Below are 26,006 nucleotides of genomic sequence, written 5' to 3' on the forward strand. Positions count from 1 at the left end.
ATAACAACGATAAATTACAGAGTGACAAATTAATTACTGTGAATTAACTTCTATTATTAACCACTTTCAACCCGGTGTCCCTATTTTGAGCATGTCGGTATAGGCAAGCATTTTCAAAAATAGCAGATCCACAAGTCACACGTTGTGAGCATGTGGATCAGCCATTATTGAAGCGTTTTGAATAGCGCGTAAATGGTTAACATGGTCAATGTCAACAGACCTGGAGGAAACACGAGCCGAAAGCTAGGAGTCAACGGACGTTAAAACGTAGTTTATTTACAAAGGATTATTTCTTTGTACCATCGAGCATCGACATGTCAACCGTCACAGGCTCACTATGGTTGGATTCTGAAGAGAACAAAGGAAGGGTAAATTGGAACTAAAACCGTTTAAAATATCATTAAAAGCACTTAAACTGCTTGATTTTTTAAAATCTTAATGAAAGCCTGTGGTCACACAAAGCATCTATCCTTTTAGTATGGATCGTTTTAATGCTAGATATTCCTATCAGCTCCTTTTCTCTGGCAGGTCTGTGAGTTCTGGATGCTCACACAGAAGGTACAGTCAGTAACAGTAAGTTCATGTTAAACATTTACATCGTTCAGCTGTGATCTGTACAGTAATCGATACAATATTTACAGTGTGTGTGTGTGTTTTCCTTGTCATCTTATACAATAGCAGAATGGTTCTCGACTGGAAGGAGTTTCCACAAGCTGACTGGTTCCAGTTTAAAGAACCACACTAGAAGCAGTCAATATTTAGCAGCTTTCCAATGATGAAAAAGATTGTTAATTTCACGTGTTTCAAAATATACAAAATCAAATTGCCATAAATATACTTTTAGTATGTATATTCTTTTTTTTTGACACCATGGGCCTATATGGGCCTATATTCTTTTTTTTTTTACACCATAGGCCTATATATTTTATTAAAATAAAAATTCTGGACCATTTTGTTTGTATATTCTGAAACATGTGTGTTTTTGAGTCTTGGTCTGTTTGCTGCTGATATGATGCACCTTCATATAGACATAAACCATCAAACAACAGAATACATCTACTGGTCTGAGATACCAATAAAGGTAATAATCAATCACACTGATCGCAGTCATACACCAACACTCATCACATTTCACGGCACAAAGTGACGTGCTGTGAGCTTGTATATCTGTTATTTATTGATATTTTCTGTGCGATCGGGTTTTCTGAGAAAACGTATGTTGCTACCGGTTGCTACATACAGCAAACGTATGTTGGTACATACAGCAAACGTATGTTGGTACATACATATAGCAAAAATTACACTGATGCTTTCCCGGTTTAAATGGGTTCACGCAAATGTATAATCAGCCAATCACATGGCTTCTTTAGACATGGTCAAGACCATCTGCTACAGTGAGAGCAGAAATGGGGCAGAAATGCCTTATTTTCAGTCAATTACACACCCCATGAAGCATTGAATTCATGGGGACCTTTTTTGTTTTTGTCGCATTCCTCATAGCGCAACATATGGTGAAGTATTGTAGTGCAGGTAATTGCAACGACGACTGAAAAGTCAGGAGGATTGAGTACTCCCAGAGTCCCACTGGTCATCGAGTTAATGGCTCAGGAAGGCTTAATGGGTTGTGTAATTGATAGAAAATAAGTCTTTTTTGGGGGGGAATGAACTACTCCGTGGTGGCTTTCAAAGTGGCTTTGAATATGGCATGGGTTTTGGTGCCAAAAAGGCTGGTCAGAGTGTTTCAGAAACGGCTCTATTAAGACTTTCATGCACAACCATCTGTAGGGTTTTTGCAGAGAATAGTAAAACAAACAAAACAAAAAAATCCAGTGAGCTACAATGCTTCTGTGGCTTGTTGAATGGCCAGAGACAGGTTTGAGCTGACAGAAAAGAGCAACAGGTACGGTTACATCCGAGGCATTCAGCAGTACAGTATCCCTGAAAGAACAACATGTCACACCTTGAGGCAGATGGTCTACAGCAGCAGAAGACCACACCAGGTGCCGCTCTGTCAGGAAACCGAGACTACAATTCACATTCGGATGATAGGGTCAGAATTTGGAGCCTACAACACGAAGGAATGGATACATCCTGCCTTGTATCAACATTTCAGGCCACATTCAAAGCCAATTAAATCAGTTCTGTTCCCCATTCTGATGCCCGGTTTGAACTGCAGCAGATCATCATGAGCATGTCTACAGGCCTAAATGCATTGAGTTGCTACCAATGTAATTTGCTCATTAGAAATTAGACAAGCGTACCTAATAAAGTGGCCGGTGAGTGTATATCAGCAACCAATCATAATCATGAGATCAATCATGTTGGCCTGTCATTACAATCAATCATATGGATCGATCAGATGAGCCAATCAAGCTTAACGTTAAGTCATACAAACCTACAATCGTATTGATCGGTCAACTTGGACAATGTTTTGTAGCAAAGGAGATAGAAGAAACGCTGACATAAGCGGAGCAGGACTTCTGGAACTGAATAATTGAATACAGATGTTGGGCAGAGCTGTTCTCTTGCTTTTGTGGCGAGTGATTGTAATTATTATGATCTTGTCTGTGTATTATTCTTCCAGTGAAGCCTGGATATGCTTGTTTTGTACTTGGTCGTGCGCTGCATTGAAGTTCACAATTGCTACGCGTTGTGAGCTTGTAGATTGGCTGTTTTCGATGCACAGCATCGGTGTGCAACTATCAGGCCTTAACCAACACGGTGCCACAGACACGGACCTAAACAGGTCAGGAGAGGGACAAACAACAGCTAACGTGCCGATCTAGAATCAGAGCACAGAGCACAGCAATACAAAGACAAATAATACTAAGTGACTGACTGAGTTAATCTGATGTTCATTCAAGGTGTTTTTGGTACATAAGTGGATAGAATGGTGTTTTCTTCTGTTATTTACTCATAATAACTCATCTTTACTTGTATACATACTGAACCCAAGCCATAACCTATCCATGGCCCTCAAAATCCCTCTGTAAATAGTTTGTTTCCCGTCCTGTCTCAAATAGGACAGTGTAGACACTTAAGACAAGATGCGGGTCGGATTCGAACTCCAGGTCCTCGCGGTCACTAGGAGCATATGGTATTTGCACTAACTGGCTGAGCCACCAGGTCCCTCTACAGCTGTTATTTTTACTGAAATGAACTCTAAACCCTAACGGTGACCTGTGACCTTTAAAACATGCCAAAAGTAGCTACGGCTGTATATAACTACAGTATACCATATGTCCATACTTCCTGCTCTCGCAAAGCAAACACACTAGAACCACAATCTATTCATACTGAGACCGCAACTTCTAAAAATGTACTGTACTGTACTGTACTGTACTGTACTGTACTGTACGTTACGTTACGTACTCAGTCCTGAAAAGTGTTTTACTGTATGCTGTTCACACACTGGTTGTCTATGGTTGTTATGCCAGTGGTTAATATAGCATCTAGCATTGGAGGTAGCATTGAACCACAATGCACAACATATATATAACCGTAACTGTGCGGGATTAAGTCTAATAAGCTGAGAGAATATTACATGAACAAAATGGTAGAAAGAAAGAAAGAAAGAAAGAAAGAAAGAAAGAAAGAAATCAACCAAATGAAGAAGTTAAAACATCCTGTCCCTTTAACTGTCCCTGCTACAGAAGTCTCTCAAGACAGACATGTTGGCACTGCCACAATGTTCAAATGCTTCTGTCGACCAGACCTGTCTGGTAATTCACAAGGTCTGAAAATAAGTAATTAGCCTTGTGCATTCACGTAAATAACCCTGACTGGAAAACAAATGAGCTTAAGCCTAGTTAGCAAGCTTCTTAGCAGAGATGGAAATTCCTAAAGATATTCTTGATTCAACTCTTTATGAACGTGTCGGACGATAACCTTCCTCTGGAATTACAGCTTTTAAAGATAGTGGAAGACGAAGGCTTGATTTATACTTGGTTGCACGCTGGTGCACCAAAAAGCAGATCTAGAAGTTACGCTGCGACATGTTGTGAGCTTGTAGATCAGCCATTTCCATATACTGCTAAATCAGGCTATAGTCTGACTCTGACTTGAGAATAGTGTTACAACAGCATCAGACCAGTCTGCAGCCAGACTAATGTCTCAATTAAAACAGCTAAAGTGCTACACAAAAAATAATTACATGTACTAGAACTTCCTTATAACTTCCTCCAACAAGACGCAAATAAAAAACAAAACGGTCTTTACAACTAATGAGGTTATCAGGTGAAGGACTAATAGAAGATATTGAATATTTAAAAAACAAAAAAAAAGATAAAACAGAGATGGCACTGAGGTCAGTGGTTTGAATTTCACAACTTCACAAAGTGCACGTACACGCACGCACACACACACACACACACACACTCACTCCTGTACAAACTCATACACCAGCAGAAACATGTACATTGGTCCTCCTGCCTTTCACTATATACAGCTCCTATCCATTTAAAAGGAGTAAAGTGCACCCTCATAAAATCTACATCCCTTCTTCTTGTCATTTAAAATCCCAGAGTTTTAATCCGCTGTCCATTTTGTTTCCCTTAAATCTGTATATAGTGATCCAAATGATTGGGGGTCCCACCAAGAAACGAGAAAGGGGGATAATTATTAATCTCGCATCACCACCAGTGTGTAAAGCCTGGCTTCTGCTCAGTGTCATCAGGTCTAGAGTCTGCCTACTCCATAAGATGTATTGACCAAAAATGTATTAATTGCACAGGGGAAAAAATACCCCAGTGTGTTAGTACTTTTGTTGTTGTTCCCCCACATAATTGCCAAATGGAGTATCCTAATATTGTCAGTCACTACTAAGTTATAGTAAAACATGGACAAACCAAATGAATTGTTCCAAGTAATAGTAGCCAGATTCTCAAACATCAACCTGTTTTGTGCCAGGGACCCCCAGAAGAGAAGATTTGTGTTAAAACATGCTTAATACTTTCAAGATCTTTTTAAAGAGAATAGTAGCGAGTCTAGCGACACTTATTTTTGAAAAAATATGGATTAAGTGGTTAAAATGATTGTGATGTATTCAAACATTTTGCTCGGGACCCCACTTTGAGAACCACCGCCTAAGATTACATCTCGGTCATAATAATAATAAAATAATAAATAAAACGAAATAATAAAACTAACGCTGTGGCCCAAACCGGACACTGAATCTTTGTAGTAGGAGTAGGCGAGCTCTAGACCAGGTCTGATCCCAGTCTAAGGGGCAATTGGGACCACGTGACAAACGTGATGTCACAGCAACAACAATGCAAAGAGTGGGGGGTGGGAGGTGAGAAGTGGGAAATGTCACACAGCGAAGCGACGACGTTAACAAAACAGCTCGAGCCAATACAGCGTTCTTAAATAAACACGGTTAGCTCAATAATGCAGCTCAAATAAACGACCGCTAGTGCGTCGACTGGGACCAGCGTTCTAATGCATTATTTAATACGCTACAGCGGTGCGAGCTTGTAGATTGGTGAGCAACACCACCATGGACACCTCCTGTCGCCGTTTCTGCAGTCCCACAGCGTGTCCACTATTTTCAAATAGAATCCACTGGTCCCAGTGCTATAGCCCCCGTGCTCACTGGATTCCTGGGTCTGTCGGAACGTGGAAACAACATTTCCATGTATGTGTCACCGACTCAATCTTGTTTTCCAATATGGGAAGTGATGTTGCTGGCTGGTTGAGAGGGGTGATTTAATTCAGTGATTCTCAACCATCTTCATTTCAAGAACCCCCAGTTTGATATGCATTACGCCAAGGAACCCCATTTGATTTAGATTTTTTTATCTCTGGGACCCCAATGTGCACTGCAAAATCGTCAGTGTATATTTCATTCTTAAGAGTGTACAAATGGAACCAAATGGACCAGGGTCCATTTGTTTCCATTTGTACAATCTCAGAGTTACAGGACCTATAAGGGTCTGTTTGGACCTCTGGTCATTGAGAAACAGTGATTTAAGTCAACACGTTTCCTTCTACTACTACTAACCTTTCGCTTTGTTCAGCATAATTCAACCGGGGATCCAAAATGGTAACTACAGTAGAGCAGGATGTGTTGTGGCCGGGGAGGTTAGAGGATGTGATGTGATCTCGCTGGTCACTCCCAGACGTGTTGGCTTTGTTCATTCTACTTATTAACACTGTCAAACTGTAACTTTATGAATCCTCTAACAATCCATGGAGGTGTTGGGTGGGATGCTGGCAGGAAGTGACGTCACCAATGTTTAGATGACCTCCCATTCGTCGTCGAAGTCGTCCACGCCGAGGGAGTAGGTGGAGGGGAGGGGCTTGGCAATGTGGGGGAGGGTCTTGGTGAGGCGGTGAGACAGACCACCCGACACCGTCACCGCCCACAACTCGTCATCGGGAGTCACTGCAGGGCAGACACAGAACAACACACTGTAAACAGCAACGCTACACACACCGTAACAAACAGCAATACACACACACAATGTAAAAAAAACAACACACTGTAACAAACAACACGACACACATATAACAAACAACAATCACAGTTATCACACACTGTACTACACTGCCTGTTGAAAAACTGAATAGTTCGACATTTAATGGACAATCGTATTAGCCGGGGAGCCACAGGCCCAAAAGCTCAACGGTTAAGGTCAAGGATTAACCTGTGATGTCATGACATACTTTTTATTTGTGTTTTTTCTATTCACTTGGTCATTAAGGTCCACCGAATGAGAGGTCTGCTCTGCCGGAAATATCGCGGAAATAAGTTATTTATGTATACCACAACATAGACAACCAATATAAGGCTAAATGGATATGGCCAAATTTAGGCCAAGGAGTGTTTTTCGTGCAAAACTAATGCTTAGAATGGATTGGAAAACCCCCTAGTTTGACAAGTCACATGCTACTTAAAGTATGATGAAATTTTGCCTTATATTGATTGTCTATAGAGCACCGAAGTCCTGACGTCACTGTCAGTAGAGGGCGTCAGTCCCCAGGTTCGTGTACTTTTTATTTGCATTGTAATCTCCATAGGGGGATTTTAGATCGCCTCATATAAGAACTGTGTTTGAAAAATAAACCGATCACCCCGGCCTTTTCACTCATATGGATATGAAGCATCGACTGAAGGTGGAAATGTACAAATATACCCAAAGAGTAACAAAATAAGCGTTAGAAACGAGCCAAACAACCCAGAGACTACATTCCCGGGTAGGCGGGTGGCTGCATCTGCCCGTCGCACAACAGAAATTGAATATTAATTATGTTTATTTTTATTTTATTGATATTTAATGTTTCGTGGTTAGTACGTGTCGAGTCACCACCAGCTGAGCTTACGTCAACGAGGAATCTCAGGAACGCAATGTGTTGACAGCTGGGCATGACGTATATTAGCAGCGACATTGCCTTCATATGTAGTTTCAAGGCTTTTGCGGCCACATTAATTCCATTTTCTCCAGAAACTGGCTGTATCAAATATGAATGGAAATCATTAACGACGCACAGCCACTCCCCTGACAGAAAGGCCGGGGTGGTCGGTTTATTATTATTTTTCATAAGTTCTTATATGAAGCGACCTAAAATCCCCCTATGGAGATTACAATGCAAATAAAAAAATACATGAACCTGTGTGTTCGCCCTCTACTGAAAGTGACGTCAGACTTCGGTGCTATACAAAAATGGCCATAACTTTTTTTGCGATATTTCCGCCAGAGCAGACCTCTCATTCTGTGGACCTTAATGACCAAATGAATAGAAAAAATACAAATAAAAAGTATGTCATGACATCACAGGTCCTCTCAGATTTTGGATGGCTGGCTCCCCGGCTATATGCAGAGCGACTCACAGGAGTGCTGTGAGAATAAGGATATGCAACTAAGTAACTAGGAGAATATAGCCTCTTTCTAAATACACAGTAGACCTTTTGCACACACACACACACACACACACACACACACACACACACACACACACACACACACACACACACACACACACACACACACACACACACACACACACACACACACACACACACACACACACACACACACACACACACACACACACACACACACACACACACACACACACACACACGTCATTGGAGCGGTTAGGCACTGCTCAAAATACTTACTTATTTTGGAAACAACGTTTTGCCGCCAACTTCAGAGTCTATGAATGGCCGCTAGAGGTTAGTGATGATTCTCTTTAAAACCTGCATAACTGTCCTAAGTGGTATAAACCGCCACCGCCACCGAGGAAAGTCTATGGGGAGTATGAAGGTACACTAAGTTCCATGGCAAACTAGCAGGTAGTTTTCAATAGATAGACGGGTACCAATGCCATTTATTTGGGCTTAAAGGTGGGGTCACAATACAACTGGATATAATCTTTGAGAAGAACAACGTGAAGGTTGTGATAGTCACCGAATTCTAATAGGTGATGTTAACCATCAGAGCAAACAAGATAAAGCCATGTCATCATCTTATAATTCAGCATCTACATTCTACATTGTATCAACAGCTACGTAATCATATGAATACATTTAGATATCTGATTGGTCAGTGACGTTTTAACACAAAAACAACGGTAAAAATGGTAATATGCCGTTAGACAGGCATGTATAAATACATTTTTATAAAAAAGTGTTTATTTAAAAAAGGAAAAAAAAAGAATGGGACTTGGTTGGGTTTGGCCTTAAGTCTTGTCCAACAGTGGACTGTTTACGGTTTTATCCGTTTGTTTCATAATGGTGATTCATAATGATTTGACTGCCTGCTTCTTACCAGTCAGCCAGTGAGCTGCTCCAGGGATCTTCTTCCAGTAATCTCCTGCAGGGTTTTTGTCAGTGATGCCGTAACGACGAGCGATCTCCCCACTGGGACAACGAACCCAAACTGTCCGCAGACTGACCACCAGCTGACTGGCTGAGAGACCTGCACATAGATATATATTATACAGATAGAACACTGACCTGTACTGCACATAGATGTATGATATAGACAATACAGACTATCTAGTATACGACTATTAGTAGTAGTGTAGTATTACTACAGTACGTACTAGATGTTCCACGTTCACCCCTATTATTAGAATTAATGGTAGCATTAGTATAGTAGTATCAGTACCTGGTACGTGTTCCCAGTCTGTCCCTACAGGCATCTCGTCACTGATCGCAGTCCTGACGAAGACACTGCCTCTGTTGTCCACTCCCCACAGGAGACGGTCATTAGGACTGGTGTGGACACTCACGAAATGGATGCCCACCGGCTGAGCAAAAAACAAAGACAAATACCAGTAGTAAAGTCCCAGTTAAGCCAGAGTTATGCTTCGCGGGTGTGACACGTTGTGAGCTTGTAGATATGGCATCTGCGTACGACGGCACATAAATTAGACATCACTGTGTGTGTTCTACCTGTTCTGGGGGTTCTATACAGATCCACGCAGGCAGCATCATGCTGGGGTTAAACGGCTGGGTTCCAACCCGGAAGTAGACCATTCCGTGTGCATCCACGGCCCACACGTTCTGACTGCCACATGAAAGACTGACCAGACGGACTGGACCTAGCAGAGGACAGGAGAGTATAAAACAGAACATGAACAGAATCTTCCATTTCCCTCCCAGGACCACCACCCTGACTCAGAATCAACCTGGGGGCTACTGTTGTGTTGGGAGGTTAGTGCTTTCGTAACACTTGCTATCCATCCCATGTCTATACATACGTACCATCGGTTTCTCAACCGATGGTCCACAGAGGTGGTCCATGGGAAAATGTTTTAAAATGTAAATAAAATGCCTTTGTTAAATGTATTAAAATATGTTTAAATAATACAGTATTTCAAAAGTCCATCAAATGTAAGAACATATTTGAATTAATAGCTAATAAAAAGATTGAAATTAAATCATGATTCATGACTGTTAAGGGCTTGATTTCATTCATTGCACGATACTAGTGCAACAAATTATATCAAGCCCAGGCATAATTTAACTGAAATATACGTAGAGTCAAAATATTTGTTATAACCACTGATCTATTCCTATCCCATGGTTACCATTATTCCATTCTCTTACTTTACAACCTTCCATTAAACTCAGGTTAACTGATATACAGTTCTGACAGAGCAGACACATGATAATATGGGCACATTTCCTAATAATGATGAGTCAATCAGGCAAGCGAACTCCCTTTTCTGAGGAATTTCTTGACCTAAGACCTCCCAGTAACGGACAACATTAACGCACTTCCACGGAACAGTGTACAGAAGTTTAGTGCACCGTTCCGTGGAAGAAAATACAAAATCTTCACTTTGCTACATTACTAAATGGTCAGGGACCACATGGAATAACTTCACGGACCACCAGTGGTCCACGGACCACCTGTTGAAAACCCCTGCTCTAGACAGACGGCTGAGAGAGACAGACAATAATAGAGCCTGGGATCAATACCATTTCCAGGCGGCCGGAACCAATGACTGGAAACTCCTGGATTAAATTTATATAATCGCTTGGTTTCTTTTGGTATAATAATCGTTGGTATGGTATATTCATATTTTACTCTTAACTCGTAGCGCAACTAAAGACAATAAAGTATCTAATTCACAGTATGTGGGGAACAAAAAAAATGTGACCACCGAAACCCACCAATGTTTATTTTGCTCTTTCAGAACGAATACCAGGCTTTCCTCCGAGGTGGAAAGTCTGGTGAGGCGAGGTTAGTAATAATATGGTCCCCATCCTTTTGGGGGCATTTATTGTCACAGGGGAGCAGTTAACACATTTCCTCAAGTCTAATCCAACGCATCACCGTCGATGAGGGAGATCTGTGTCATGTGGTATTTTCAGTGGTTTATGATAGACCGTGCTGTTCGCCAACATATGAATGGTTCTAGGATGCTAAGCAACGGATACAACCGGAATAAGTGAACCGGACGTGAACCGGACGTGAACATTTCGCCAGGCGTCCGCTTCCACAATATCAGATTTAGAAAAATGCATTTATCTCAGATTCTTTTCTCAGATTGCATTTGGTCAAAACAAGCTTGAAAGAAAAGACAATCGTCTGTCACAACACAACACAACACAACACAACACAACACAACACATTGTTTTACATCCGGTTTACGCCTCAGCTCCCAGTGGGCTTTCAAAATTAGGGTTTCACTGAAAAACACTGGCAGTTTTGGAATTAATTAATTAATACCTGGCAGTTTAATTAAGCCACATACACATTTATATAATCTATGAGGTCTCTATTTTAATTGGGTGTCTAGCTGGTCATGTCATGATTTTATGTATATATCACTATTAGTATAATTGTAATCCATCTACAACCTAGTGAGCTTGCAGATCAGCTATTTTCAATGAACAGATTTAACAGTTAAAAAAAACCACCCGATCTATATTGTATTGTATCTTGTTAAAGTGTTCTTGATTATTAATTACAATTTACAATTTAGGCATTTAGCAGACGCTCTTAATCCAGAGCGACTTACATTAAGCAATAACAAAAGCATGGCATACATCACATATATAAAAAGTAGTTATCATGAATCATGCGTAGACTAAGAACGTAACAGTGGAGTATCTATGTAAACTATACATACTATACTATATAATATATTATACATGTGTACTATAAAGTGCTATGACTACATAAAGTGCAATCCCAGAGCTGTCTACGTAACAAGCTATAAGTCTGTTTAAAATACTATCTAAGTCCACATAATGTGCTATCTAAGGGGCTAGGCTAGGGCAAGTGCTACGGGCCATGGTGGAGTCTGAAGAGGTGGGTTTTCAGACTACGGCGGAAGATTGGGAGTGAGGCTGCAGTTCTGACTGTGATGGGAAGTGCATTCCATAGTTTTGGAGCCAGAAGGGAGAAGAGTTTGGGACGTGTGGAGCGTTGTCCCGGCGTTTTTAGTGAAGGTACCTCCAGCTTCCCTGCGTTGGCTGATCTGAGTGCGCGGGAGGGTTTGTAGGGTACGATCATACTTGTGAGATATGGGGGGGCCATGCCTTTGGTTGCTTTGAATGCCAGCATCAGAGTTTTGTATTCTGTGCGGGCAGCGACCGGGAGCCAATGGAGGGAGCGGAGAAGGGGGGTGACGTGTGAGAATTTTGGCTGGTTGAAGACCAAGCGGGCTGCGGCATTTTGGATCAGTTGGAGGGGCTTAAGTGCACATGCCGGTAGGCCAGTAAGGAGGGAGTTACAATAGTCAAGTTTTGACAAGACTGTTGTCTGGATTAGGAGCTGGGCTGACTCCTGGGTGAGGAACGGTCTAATTCGTCGTATGTTGTATTGTGTAAAACTACAGGATCTAGTGACAGCTGTGATGTGTGTTTTGAACGAGAGCTGACTGTCCAGGACAACACCAAGGTTCCTGGCTGTCGGGACAGACTTTACCAGGGCGTTGTCTACGGAGATAGTTAGCTCCCGCATTAATGTATTCATTCGTTTAAATGAACACCCAGAAAATAGCCAAAACAACAAAAAAAACACATTTCGAACTATAAGGCTGAGTGTCAGGCTACTGGTTAATAAGTGTTCTTGAATCATAGCCTACCTATAACGTGTTATCAATATACAAATGGGCAATCAACAGCACTCAACTGTTTTGCAAACTTCTGTTTTGCACTAGTCTGTGGATGTGAATCAGCAGTTTGAGCACCCACCAGCAGATGTAAAATAAACATGGGGCATGAAAGATTTCTGCAGATGTTTTCGCTAAGCAAATACATGTGATGATGTAGGCATATAATACTTCGTTCCTTCAATAAGGTAGGCTACTGCGCTGCATATCAGTTGTAGCCTTGAAAGTGGGGCAGTAGCTGTCAAAATCTTTCCATTCTGTGTGTGTGTGTGTTCATAATATCCCCGATTTTGTGGAGATAAAGCTCTCTTCCTAATAGCTTGTACTTGTACTTGAGCGCAAGGCGCAAGCCTCGTCTTTTCAATAGTTTTCCGTTCAATCTTCAATCTGCAGTCATTTTACAAACGCAAAGCATTTGAATTGTCATTCACACCGCTATGGTTCAGTTTGCCCCACAACACGGCGAGGGGGCGGAGATCAGAGAGAGGGGGCTCTCTATGACGAGACGTTGCTGGAAACTATACACTTGCACACTGTAAGTTGGTTTGTTAATCAGTCCTGACCCCCAGTTTGGGAACCAGTAGTGTAGGAGAGACAAAAGGCGACAAATCTCTGGTGGGATCTGATCCCAGACCAGCTACAGTAAATGTTCTGATTTATTTTATTTTTCTCTTTCTCTTTCTCTCTTCTTTTTCCAGATAATGTAAATTTACTAGATGGAGAAATGTTTTGCTAACAACCACGTTGAAGCTAAATGAAGCTAAGAGAAAAGACTGACATCAAGTAAGCTATAGAGACAAATCCGCGCAGGCTACCCTGGGCACAACAGTTAAGCGCAGCTTCTTGACACCGCAGCATTGATTGCATGCAGCTGGCCAACAGTGCACGGCTCTGCAGGTTCGTCTACATATGGTCTGTCAGGTTGAAACCTCGTAGGTCCAAAACTGTCACTTTTTAGGAATCAAATTCAAAAATTGCAGATTGACAAGCTCTACATTGAATCTAGAATCCCTTATTATGTAAACAAACTTATGGTTTATTATGTAAACTTCAAGCCTGATTTATAGTACCAAGAATAGCGATGGACAAGCTCACATTTCACCTGTGACCTTTCAGACCGGATATTTTCGGTGCATGACACCATCATATGAAGGTGTATAAGTTAACCACATTAACCCTGGTGTCCCAGTTGAAAAACAAAAAAATGCTTCTCTTAAACCCCACAAGTGTAATGTAAAAGAAAAAACATATTGAATTTTCACCCCAAAGAAAAAGGAACAAAACAAACAAACGTTAAATACATGATCAATAAGAGTTGAAAAATAAAAGAAGACAAAAACAGACACAAAACAACAGTACAAGACATCCGACAAACAATTACAAGTACACAAGACATCCATAATCCGCGTTACATCACAGCACTCCAACCACAGTAGACTTTCAAATCAAAAGTCCAGCAGACCTCACACATCCTCAAGCAGAGCCGGATTCAATTTCTGAATGAATTGAAAGAATGGACCAGAAGAAGAACCATTTAATGAGAGTCTAATCTTCTCCAGTTTTACACAGTACAAGGTGTCCCTAATCCAGTGAGTGTGAGAAGGGGAAGTGGGTGATTTCCAGCTGATCAAGATTAGGCTCCTAGCTTGTCCCCATTTTCAAAAGTAGATCATTATAGTGCATCTACAAGCTTACAACACGCTGCAATGCAAATGCTGTGAGCTTGTGCATTTTCGCTATTGTTATTTGGTAGGTTAAATTAAGTGATAAACATAAAATACACAGTAGCAGCTGGGGGTTGTTTGGGGATTTGAACCGCTGCTCTGTAGTGATTTGATTTGGAGAAAATGGACAGACAATCTGCTAATCTGACTGACCCATGTTTACACTGATATCCCAGACAGACTGCTGACCAGTGTGTAGTTCAGTCATGGGTTGTGGTTAAAAACAGCTCTGTCCCTCAACCAGGACCTCACTACCCTGTATCATATCACACTATGACGCACACACTCGCGCAAAGGGACACACACACACACACACACACACACACACACAGTCAAAACATCAGTAGTAAAGAGGCCAAACGAGCACACATCACTTGTGTGTTTGTGTGCGCGTGCACATACACCGAGTGTCTGTTTGTGCATGCATGTACAGTATGTATGTGCCCGTGCATTTTTGAAGGTAACTCATACATGTCCCAGGGGGGACCCTTCCAAGAACAAATTGTACACACAGCTGTCCAATATAGGAGTGTGGAGCAGTGGGACATCATGTCTCGTCTCCTCAAACTCAACTCAAACCTTATTTAGAAAGCACATATTATGACACCCAAAGGTCGACCAAAGTGCTGTACAGGTTAGAGACCAAAAAAGACAAAGAAAACAGATTGAGACAAGAAAACAAAAAGAGGGATAAAAAAGAATACATTGATTACAGAGTTATACAATTTACACAATCAAAAAGGCCACAGTGAAAAATAGTCTAGGCCCAGCCGCTGCAAAGGCAGAGATTCAAATTGGGATGCATTTTGCATCCCAAAACGCAGTTTATAGTTAAGCGACGCAATAAAACAATGACCTCTGCATCCACGGGATGCACTACTGTACTCAGCATGTACAGTAAAAATAATACACGTAAACAAAATATGCAATAATTTGCTATAGCTTTAGTTATAATAATCATTTCTTCTTCTGTTTTCTACATTATCATAACCACATTATAACCATATAAAATGAAATGGGAGTTAAATGCTGCAATTTGTAAAAATGGCAAAATATGACTCCTAACGTCGTTGAAGTGGGACTCATAAAATGTCCCTGGGACTCATCTAAAAGACCATCCCTGCATCCCGGGACTCATTACATTGAAAACCTATTTACATCACTGCAAAGGCCCAGTCAAGTGCGACTGGTCAGCTGACCTCAGGGGATGTACGGCTCTATGAGCTCTGATAAATATGAGGCGTTCTGAGCTTTAAAAACCAACACTAATCTTAAAATCAATTCTAATATGGACAGGGAGCCAGTGGGACAGGTTGGACAGGTCCTTTCACACGGAAGGACAGATCAACACAGATTAAAGTCAACATAAAAGAGCAGTAGAGGACACACACACACACACACACACACACACACACACACACACACACACACACACACACACACACACACACACACACACACACACACACACACACACACACACACACACACACACACACACACACACACACACACACACACACACACACACACACACACACACACACACACACACACACACACACACACGTGAGACATTGTTAGCTTGCATACTGGCTCCTTGTGTACATTTTGAATTAGGCTTAAATGGTTAAATGTAATTTTATGTAGTGTAAGTAAGGCCCAACAATGAAAAACCTTTAGTCTACTAGTCGACATGAGTCACTAGAGTTGCTAACATGTGACCCAGTGCAACTGAGGGGGGTCCATCCTGGAGCAATATCACCAATAAAGCCGAAATGTAAAAACTATAGTGGTTTGTAAATATGAAAAGAATGCATGAATATCAACAGTTTGCTTCCACAGTAGAGAAATAGCCAAACTCACCACTTGTTACATCAAATCTGATCAAAGAATATGTAGTATATATCCTACAATAACTGAAATGTGTAAGGTTACAAAATCAACCGTGTGCTTTTCAAGTCTGAATTAACAGAAGTGAATCAGTAAAATCAAGTCTAAACAAAGATGATGTAGTATCTAAACTATCTATACTACAATCTGTCCCTGCATTCTTTAACCCATTTTTACCTAAGATCAGATTCTAAAAATGTCTTCTACATCCTGACAGTTTTCTGAAAAAGCTATGTTTCTATGTCAGTCGTTCTTCGATTTAAAGAAAATAGCAGACCTACAAGCTCGTAGCGCGCCACTCGGTGGCGCGCTATGAGCTTGTAGATCTGCTATTTTTCAATAGCTAAAGCATAACATAATGCTAACACCAAAAGGGGTTCCCGCCCAAAATGCGTTAAATGCAACTGACACTAGTCTCCTGACTCAGGACCAGTCACAGTGACAGTGTCAGTTGTTGCATTTAAAAAGAATGATGCTGAGGAAGACGTCCCCGAGTCCATTCTCTGAGGCAGCCCTTCATTCTCTACTACTTCAATGCTGTAAAAACAATAGGACTTATGTAACAAAGGCAGCTTGTGCAACTCCAGCAGTCTGTTAGCCATGTGTTAATCAGGGCGTACTTGCCGTTACCTACTTGTAAAAGTTTATTTGTGCATGAGATGTAGTGGAATTCAACTAGTATTAGTCAATTGGTTGGACTGTCGGTGAACTGACCCCCAATATAACAGATCTCATCTCATCATCCTACTGATTGTAGCGTGAATTGATTGATTGATCCAAAGAGCCAGGGCCGCCCGTATAACATATTATTGAAAGTGGACTGACCCAGTCTGAGAGGAGCACACTGCACAGCACTCTCTCTGTGGCTGACTGCACGACTGGCTATTGCACGACTGTGAGCGACAGTCAGCATGAACATTACTGTTGTTTTGCTTGACCGGGCCAGTGCAGCCTGGAATGGAATGGACCATCCGCAAATTATGCTTGGGTATTGGACTTTCATATACTTCTGACAGCAAAAGTCAACAATCTTAACTTAACCAAGGCCACACCTAATGTAATGAAATGAAATGATTACTATATTTACCCAGGGTATCTGGGCTAAGCTCAAGAACTTGTTTCCAGCCAGGCCCTGCAGACGTCCAACAAGAGAGTTTTGTGCAAGACCTGTCATGGTACAGCGACAGTCAAAACATCCCGCAGCAACACCACAAACCTTCGCATGGCACGGGCGCTGTCCTGCTGTCCTGTCCCCTGTTTATTTTATTAATGCTACATTGTCGTCGTCGTCCCCGATTCTAGTGAACCGGTCCCCATTGTGGTGCATGTACATTTGTAATGATTTGTCTGAGCGAGGTCCGCGAAATTGTACCGAGATCCGAGAGCCATCATTAAAAAAAAGCTTACACCAGGACCCGTGGTGGGGAAAATAGCCGGCCAACAAGCTCATAAACATTAAAGTTAAAGTTATGAGCTTGTCTTAAACCTCAGACAAAATTATCTCTAATAATTGATAGCCTAATTCTGTCATCACATCTGTCAAAATGTAGCCTACACTTATGCAATGCATATGCTTTTATTTGGTTAAAAAAATCCCACCCGTGTGAAGTGAGGGGCGCTCTTATCATCGTACATCATCATGACATAAAATAGACACTAGGCCTATTTCTTTGCTCAGACAATGACATAAAATTGTCAATGGGAATTTAATGTTTGTGTAGGACGTTTGTGAACATACGTGCACTGGATTTAGGAGGGGCTACTGCCCCTCAAAAACAAATAAATCAATTGAACATAATATCTAAATGTGAATATTAAATGAGAATCACAATATTGTGCTCTGATGATTAGATAACTGTAGCCTAATAGCAATTGCACTTAAATAGAAAGTCTGGAAATTACATTGCATTTATGGTCTGTATCCAGAGAGCTATTTACAATTATTTCTAACATTACAATTTTAACACACATTCTTATTGTAGTTAATTAAACACAGGTCAATTTGGTTAGCCTACATTATTTTGAGCTGTCTCACATCCTGTGAATCCTGATTCACAGGATGCCTGGTAATCACTGCCTGGTAAAGTAAATGAATGGTATGCCATTTGGTAATGTTTCATTACTTTTTAAATGGACACAGTGAATACTAAATTGAAGCTTTACTTTTTAAGTGGTGCAACCACTTCATTATGGAGCTTTGTGTGTCTGTGGGTGGGTGGCTGGCTGGCTGGGTCTGTCCGAGCACGAAAATAGCATTTGTTTGGTTTTCACAACCAAGTGTCACTGTTGCGCAGCCTAACTGTATAGGCCCTATATGATGATTTTAGGTGTGACATTACAGTACAGTGACAGTACAGTACAGTACAGTATAAGGACCGCCTGGGGACCCACACACGGTAACTCTTTCTCGACCGTTTCGGACACGGGGCGGCTCGCCTAAACCGGGCCGGCACCCTGGGCACGTTCCTGTGGGTCTGGAAGTTTCGGGGACCCCCCCGGGGGCGCCCACACGGAGTTGAACCACTTACTTCACACGGGTGTGATTTAAAAAAAATATATCGCGAGTCAAATCGCAATCGCAATATTGGTCAGAAAAATCGCAATTAGATTTTTTCTCAAAATCGTTCAGCCTTACTCTTGTACAGAGCAGATCAACAGTGTGCGGGCATATTTTATTATTGATGTGCACTTGCCTATGCACCTGCTCGTAAGCCCTTACTCTAGGTCTAGGTTGTGAAAGTTTTTCTCAATAGACTTCCCAAATCTTGAAAGGGTGTCACAAATCCTCACAGACAAAACTGTGAACACAATTCTGTGCCCAAATGAACAAACTGACACAAAGATTAAGATGATTACAGTTCTGATGAATTGAATATGAAGGACCCCAATGGAAACAAGCCATAGACTTTGCAAAGAAAAATGAGACCAAGACACTCTTGTAGAAAAATAAAGAGCCTGTAATTTCAAGTCGCTAATGCATTGCAAGATTAAAATGCATTTCAATCTTGCAATGCATTAGCCACCTAAAATTAAAGGCTCTTTACAAGAGTGTCTTGGTCTCATCTTTTGTTTTTGCATAAATTCTGTCATCCAGAGCGCATTGTTGGAGATTTCTACTCTGGCCAAACAGATGCGCTCATTCCTCTCTTTTTTCTAAGCCATAGGCTTTCTTGGGTTTTAAATCCTCTTCGCATACATGGTATTGAACTGTACTTTCCTGTGCTTAAAAAAAAGAAAAAACAAAAAAGATCAGCTACAGTGTGTGATCTGACCACATTGCCTCAAGTGTCTCAAACTAAATAAGATACCAGTAAGACCTGTATTGTTAGAAGGAATAAAGGATGCATTCCAGATAATATAAGGAGTGCTACGTTCATCCCTAGATGTGCAGAAACCTGTTGAATAATTGCATGGTACAGCACGGTATAGCATTCTGTACACGGACATGCATGCACAAATGCAACAGCCACGTGAATGGCAAGACTCAATTCAAGGCAACCTTCAGGTCCTGTCCCGTTGAAGCAGTCCTAGTCTCGCGTTAACAGACAACTATGCCACAATCTCCGAATGCTATATAGAGTCTGGGACTATAGCCCCCATGAGCTGAGTAACGGAAGCTGCCATTTCCGTTCACGAAAATATATTTTTTTATTTCCTTTTCTGCTAAGCAACAAGCTATAGCCTTAGATGTTTTCTATTTATATTAGGATAAATATGCGCGACTGTAAAGATGAAACGGAAGTGGCGAGGAGGCTCCACTTCCGCTGTGTCCGGATATTCATGAGACCTTTTCCGTTGGCCCAGACTGTACGGAGCGTTTGGAAATCGCGGAGGCACAGTCTGGTAACGCGAGACTAAAGCAGTCCAGGCCCCGAGATATTTGAAGTCTTCGACTGCCTCTAGCACTGCAGTGGGACGCCAAATATGCGTATCAATATTTATGCTCAATAAAGATATTTGTTCAATCCAAGAGTTGTCTGGCTGAAATATCTCAGTCTCAAGTGGTGTCATGTGTCACTCACTGATGTAACGCTTGCTATGTATAGCTGCAGCTTGGAGAACGTAGCAGTTACAAAATGCATGCATGTGCACACACACACACACACACACACACACACACACACACACACACACACACACACACACACACACACACACACACACACACACACACACACACACACACACACACACACACACACACACACACACACACACCTCAAAGGCATTGACGCACGGATTCAAGGACTTCTTTTATCACACATACGACAATGCTGTCACATTGTATTAGGAGATAAGTGCATTTAGCACAGGTCATCTGGTCTTGTGACCGCACACGCACACACGCCTTCCTGCCTTGACCTCTGACATCTTGCTTCAAGCAGAGGTCAATTACTGGACTCTTACGCAAGGACCCGCTGTCAATCCAACTAAAATAACGCCTGCACCCATAAGCATTATACATGAGAACCCCCCCCCCCCGAGACACACACACACATACAAAGTTGTGCTGACTCCAGCAATATGTGTCTTCTAGGTAAACCAAACTAAACATAAACACTCTGACCTGACAAAACCACTGACCTACTGTATCTACAACTACACAAAAACAACACAACTACACAACACTAGGACTACACACATGTGTGTGTGTGTGTGTGTGTGTGTGTGTGTGTGTGTGTGTGTGTGTGTGTGTGTGTGTGTGTGTGTGTGTGTGTGTGTGTGTGTGTGTGTGTGTGTGTGTGTGTAAAAAGGCACAGGACAACAGGGGCAGGGATATAATAAAGGAATGTTATTACATAATTACGGTGTAGACAGAGTGAGCGGCTGTGGTGACCACATGACCTTTTGTCATCGTCACTCACTAGGACAAACATGCTGTTACAATGTTATATGTTCCAGTCTGACCTGGCAGGGGCAGGCTGGAAACAAAAGCCTTGGAATTGTCATTTATAAATAAACCTGTATTCAAAATCTTGACTTGAGGAGTACAAAAAGTATTGGCATCAGAATATGTTTTAAGAACCAAAAGTGAACGTACCCTGTAACACATAATTGTGTTAAAGGTAGGGTAAGTGATTGTTTTTGGTCAAAAGATTAAAGCACTATATTCTTAGAGCAATCATAGCTATAGGGGTTTTGTTCAGTCTCCCTGTCTCTCCAGCTCTCTAATAAACAGAAAATACATTTTCAGGTGGGTTGCAAAATGTCAGCCAATCAGGAGAGAGAAGTACCAGTGTGCGTAAATAGGGCTCCATACAGTATGTAGGCCAGTTGGTGGACTACATACCAGTATGACATCACTGAGGAACTGGGAATGTTCCTATTCTGTCAGTTTAGAGTAACACTCCTCTGTGTTTGGAGAGACTGCTCTAAGGAAGTACAGTACTTAATTTATTCACAGATACATGGCTCACTCCACATGTTCTCAAAGTCCACACAGTGTTAGGAAGATCTGCTTTCTCTGTTACTGTGTCGTACTTGTACATACACATAAAGCTTTAAAAACAAAACGATAAGTTTAACAACCCGAACCTCTAGTATGGCTTGTTTTGTATCCTATATCAGGACCTCTAGTACTGGTGATTATGTATCTCATCAGGACCTCTAGAACTGATGGTTGTCAATCCCACCAGGAAGACTTCTAGTACTGCTGGTTTTCGAGGCTACCGGTACTGCTGGTGGAGATACTGAATGCTACAGAACTGGTGTAAGTGATCCTGTACCAGACACACAGACAGACAAACAGACAGGTTGGCGTGTGGCCTAGAACTGGTCTGGTCTGAGGAACACAGCTGTCAGAGGGGAACTGGACACTATGTTCTGTTTTAACCCATTGGGACCTTAGGCCGATTAAAAAAAATGTCTTCTAAATCCCAACAGTTTTCTGAAATACATATGTTGCTTATATCAGTGGTGCACAAACGTTTTCATGTCAAGGACCTCCAAATATTCCCCCATGTATTAGGCCGCAGACCCCCATCTCAAAATATTTTGTTCCAGGGAGCCCCAGAAGCAATGATTTGAGTTAAAAATGTTTGATGTAAAAAAGAAATATATATATTCAAAGATTTGCACAAAATGTCATGATTATAAAAAAGCAGATCTACAAGCAAGATGTGAGCTTGTATATCTGCTATTTTTGAATAGCCAACGCTAATAATTAATCAAAACGTATACAGATGCTTTCCCGATTTGAACGGGTTAAGTAAAGCAGACATAAAGGCTAGCTCGCAGATACAGGTCAATCGAAACACTGATAAAGTATCTTTGTCCAAACAACTCTCAAGGAGTTTGCCAGCAAAACAACTTTTTACAAAACAACTCAAGTGTACCGTATCAAGTATCAACACTGTTGGCTTGAAAACCAAAACTATCGCTGAACTGACACTAAACGTATCTGCTATTCTCATGGAACTTCATGTGTGATGGCTTCTTTGTCAGAAGTGTCCCACTTTTGCATCCACGTTGATGACATTTACCTTGGTGTACATATTTTGGGGCATGTCACAGGTGAAACTTTTCAATAAGACGCTGGACATGTTGTGTATTAAATTGTATTGTAGTACAGTGTTGTGTACTGGTGTGTATTGTACTGTAGTGCTGTATTGTAGTGTATACAGTTGGAGGCCATCGATATTGTCCTTTTCTTTTTGCTGAGGTTTGCGTGATCTGCGCAAAAGGACAGTTAACCCATTTTGGGCGGGAACCCCTTTTGGTGTTTTAAACATTATGTTATAATTTAGCTATTGAAAAATAGCAGATTTTTGATGCTACCATTTGATGCTACCATTTGATGTCCCACTTTTGCATCCACGTTGATGACATTTACCTTGGTGTACATATTTTGGGGCATGTCACAGGTGAAACTTTTCAATAAGACGCTGGACATGTTGTGTATTAAATTGTATTGTAGTACAGTGTTGTGTACTGGTGTGTATTGTACTGTAGTGCTGTATTGTAGTGTATACAGTTGGAGGCCATCGATATTGTCCTTTTCTTTTTGCTGAGGTTTGCGTGATCTGCGCAAAAGGACAGTTAACCCATTTTGGGCGGGAACCCCTTTTGGTGTTTTAAACATTATGTTATAATTTAGCTATTGAAAAATAGCAGATTTTTGATGCTACCATTTTTCAAAAATAGCAGACCTACAAAGCTCGTAGCGCGCCACCGAGTGGCGCGCTACAAGCTTTGTAGGTCTGCTATTTTTGAAAAATCGTGAAAATATTTATTTCAGAAAACTGGAGGATTTAGAAGGATTTTTTTTTAAATGTTGAGGTCAGGCCTAAATGGGTCAAATGATAAGGGACAATATCGGTGGCACCCAACTGTATGTGCAGCTGTGTGTCCTACCTAGCTGGTTGGGGTCCAGTAGGCTCCACTGCAGGCCTGTAGGACAGGTGTGTACTGGTGTGTATTGTACTGTAGTGCTGTATTGTAGTGTATATGTGCAGCTGTGTGTCCTACCTAGCTGGTTGAGGTCCAGTAGGCTCCACTGCAGGCCTGTAGGACTGTATTGTAGTGTATATGTGCAGCTGTGTGTCCTACCTAGCTGGTTGAGGTCCAGTAGGGTAGTGTATATGTGCAGCTGTGTGTCCTACCTAGCTGGTTGAGGTCCAGTAGTGTATTGTAGTGTATATGTGCAGCTGTGTGTCCTACCTAGCTGGTTGAGGTCCAGTAGTGTATTGTAGTGTATATGTGCAGCTGTGTGTCCTACCTAGCTGGTTGAGGTCCAGTAGTGTATTGTAGTGTATATGTGCAGCTGTGTGTCCTACCTAGCTGGTTGAGGTCCAGTAGGGTGTAGTGTATATGTGCAGCTGTGTGTCCTATCTAGCTGGTTGAGGTCCAGTAGGGTGTAGTGTATATGTGCAGCTGTGTGTCCTACCTAGCTGGTTGAGGTCCAGTAGGCTCCACTGCAGGCCTGTAGGACAGGTGGGAGACAGGGTGCGGATGTGGACTCTACCGTGTGTGTCCAAACCCCACAATGCATCAGCACACGGTGCCAACTGAACCAACTCCACCTACACACAAACAGGTTGGGGTTCTTCAGAAGTTCTTTGCGGTTGTTGACGTGCTTTATAGCAAGGATTCCCAAACCTTTCAGGCCACGACCCCACAAAAGAATCATGTTTGAACTGGGACCCCCCCCCCCCCACACACACACACACACACACTCTCTGACAAGCACTTGGAATTATAGGCATTACATTTAGTTTGACTCAGTGCCACAGATAAAGCTGACACAGATAAAGCTGACAACGCAAACTGACAACGCTCGCCTATTTTCACAATGTCCTGACTTTTTCTTACGTAATATTTGGCAATTTGTTATTAAAAAGGTCTTAAAAGTAATTTAATTGCAACTTTACAAATATGCAGATATGCTGTATACACTTATACTGTATGTTTGTTTACTGTGCATTGAGTGAGAAAACAATGTTGAACATTAAGCTAATTATATGGTGACCCCCCCAAAATAATTTGACTCCCAGTTTGGGAATCACTGAATTCACATCAGCAGCGTTAATCCGCTTCTGCACGATGAAAAAAACCCAGCAGGTTCAATGCATTGTCTATGGAGAGGAGTGACCGCTCAGTTGACTTTAGTAGTATAATGTATTGTGTGTGCGTGTGTTTGTGTACCTCAGGGGGTAGCTGTACAGTAGTCGGTCTTAGTTGTCCGTCCTGGTCCCAAACACAGAACAGATCTTTCCTGCTTTGAGCGAGCCACAAGAATGTACCTACACAAGCACGCACACGCACACACACACACAGGAGTCGTGTGACATTCTATATCCCAAATGATGACACTTTCTGAGTGTGTGTGTGTGTATGTATGTATTACCTTCTTTATGAGGTACTGATGATGAAGTAATAAAGACCCATCTGGTGGCTGATACCGTTCCCCTGGGAACCACGTTCTGCCAGAATGTACCTAGCGCACACGCGCACGCACGCACACACACGCACGCACACGCACACGCACACACACACACACACACACACACACACACACACACACACACACACACACACACACACACACAGTAAATGGTAGCATCAAGCAGTTCAGAGTAATTATAGCTCTTGTCTGTTCTTTTCTTCTGGTGCATGACCCAAACATGGGTCGCTTTGGAAACACTGTTGTAGACAACCACGTGTGTCCTCTGATACACATTGGCTTCCAATGTTAGACCAGGATTGGTCCGTTTTCAACAAAATGCTAAGAACCCCTGAAATAAGGCACTGAGCCATGAGTGCACCCATATACAGTACATGTATGGAAAGCCAACACCTTAACGGCTAGACCAGGGGTTTTCAACTGATTGTGAACAAGGGACCACCACCCTGACATGGAATCAACCTGGGGACCACTGTTGTGCTGAGTTTGGCTAAGCGTAGTGCTTTTGTAACTATGGATTTTGTGCTATGGATACCATGTGTATACATCCCATTGTTTCTCAAACAATGGTCCATTGACTACTAACAATTTCCTAATAATGACTCAATCCAGTGCACTTCCCCCTCTTGAGATTCTAACTCCCTTTTTCAGTTGAAATTCTTGCCCTCCAACTTGTGGAAAGAACATTTTAAAAATCAACAAATCCTACATGAATGGTCGGGGACCACGTGCAATACATCCACGGACCACCAGTGGTCCACGGACCACCTGTTGAAAACCCCTGTGCTAGACTAAAGGGGTTTTTAAACAAACTAACAAACACATCTAAGAAATTCCAGATCATAAATATTAAGAAGTCGTGAAAATAGCCAATCTACAAGCTCGCAACACGGCATGAAGCGATGCGT

At 41.8% G+C, this 26,006-nt stretch overlaps 1 protein-coding gene across 4 annotated transcripts in view; it reads right to left on the bottom strand.

The window, feature by feature from the left end:
* Positions 1-256: 256 nt before the first annotated feature.
* The window catches only part of tecpr2 (tectonin beta-propeller repeat containing 2), a 55,932-nt gene continuing 30,182 nt past the window's right edge, over positions 257-26,006 (bottom strand). For all 4 annotated transcript variants that reach the window (XM_079527369.1, XM_079527371.1, XM_079527368.1 and 1 more), the window contains exons 21-27: positions 25,042-25,131; positions 24,840-24,937; positions 24,082-24,217; positions 9,404-9,552; positions 9,117-9,258; positions 8,775-8,924; positions 257-6,385 (exon numbers count right to left, since the gene is read on the bottom strand). In XM_079527369.1, the coding sequence (XP_079383495.1) occupies positions 6,237-6,385; positions 8,775-8,924; positions 9,117-9,258; positions 9,404-9,552; positions 24,082-24,217; positions 24,840-24,937; positions 25,042-25,131 (914 nt within the window). In that variant the 3' untranslated portion in view covers positions 257-6,236. The remainder of the gene's footprint in view (positions 6,386-8,774; positions 8,925-9,116; positions 9,259-9,403; positions 9,553-24,081; positions 24,218-24,839; positions 24,938-25,041; positions 25,132-26,006) is intronic.

This window comes from Electrona antarctica, assembly GCF_951216825.1.
Source record: "Electrona antarctica genome assembly, chromosome: 18".
Lineage (NCBI taxonomy): Eukaryota > Metazoa > Chordata > Actinopteri > Myctophiformes > Myctophidae > Electrona > Electrona antarctica.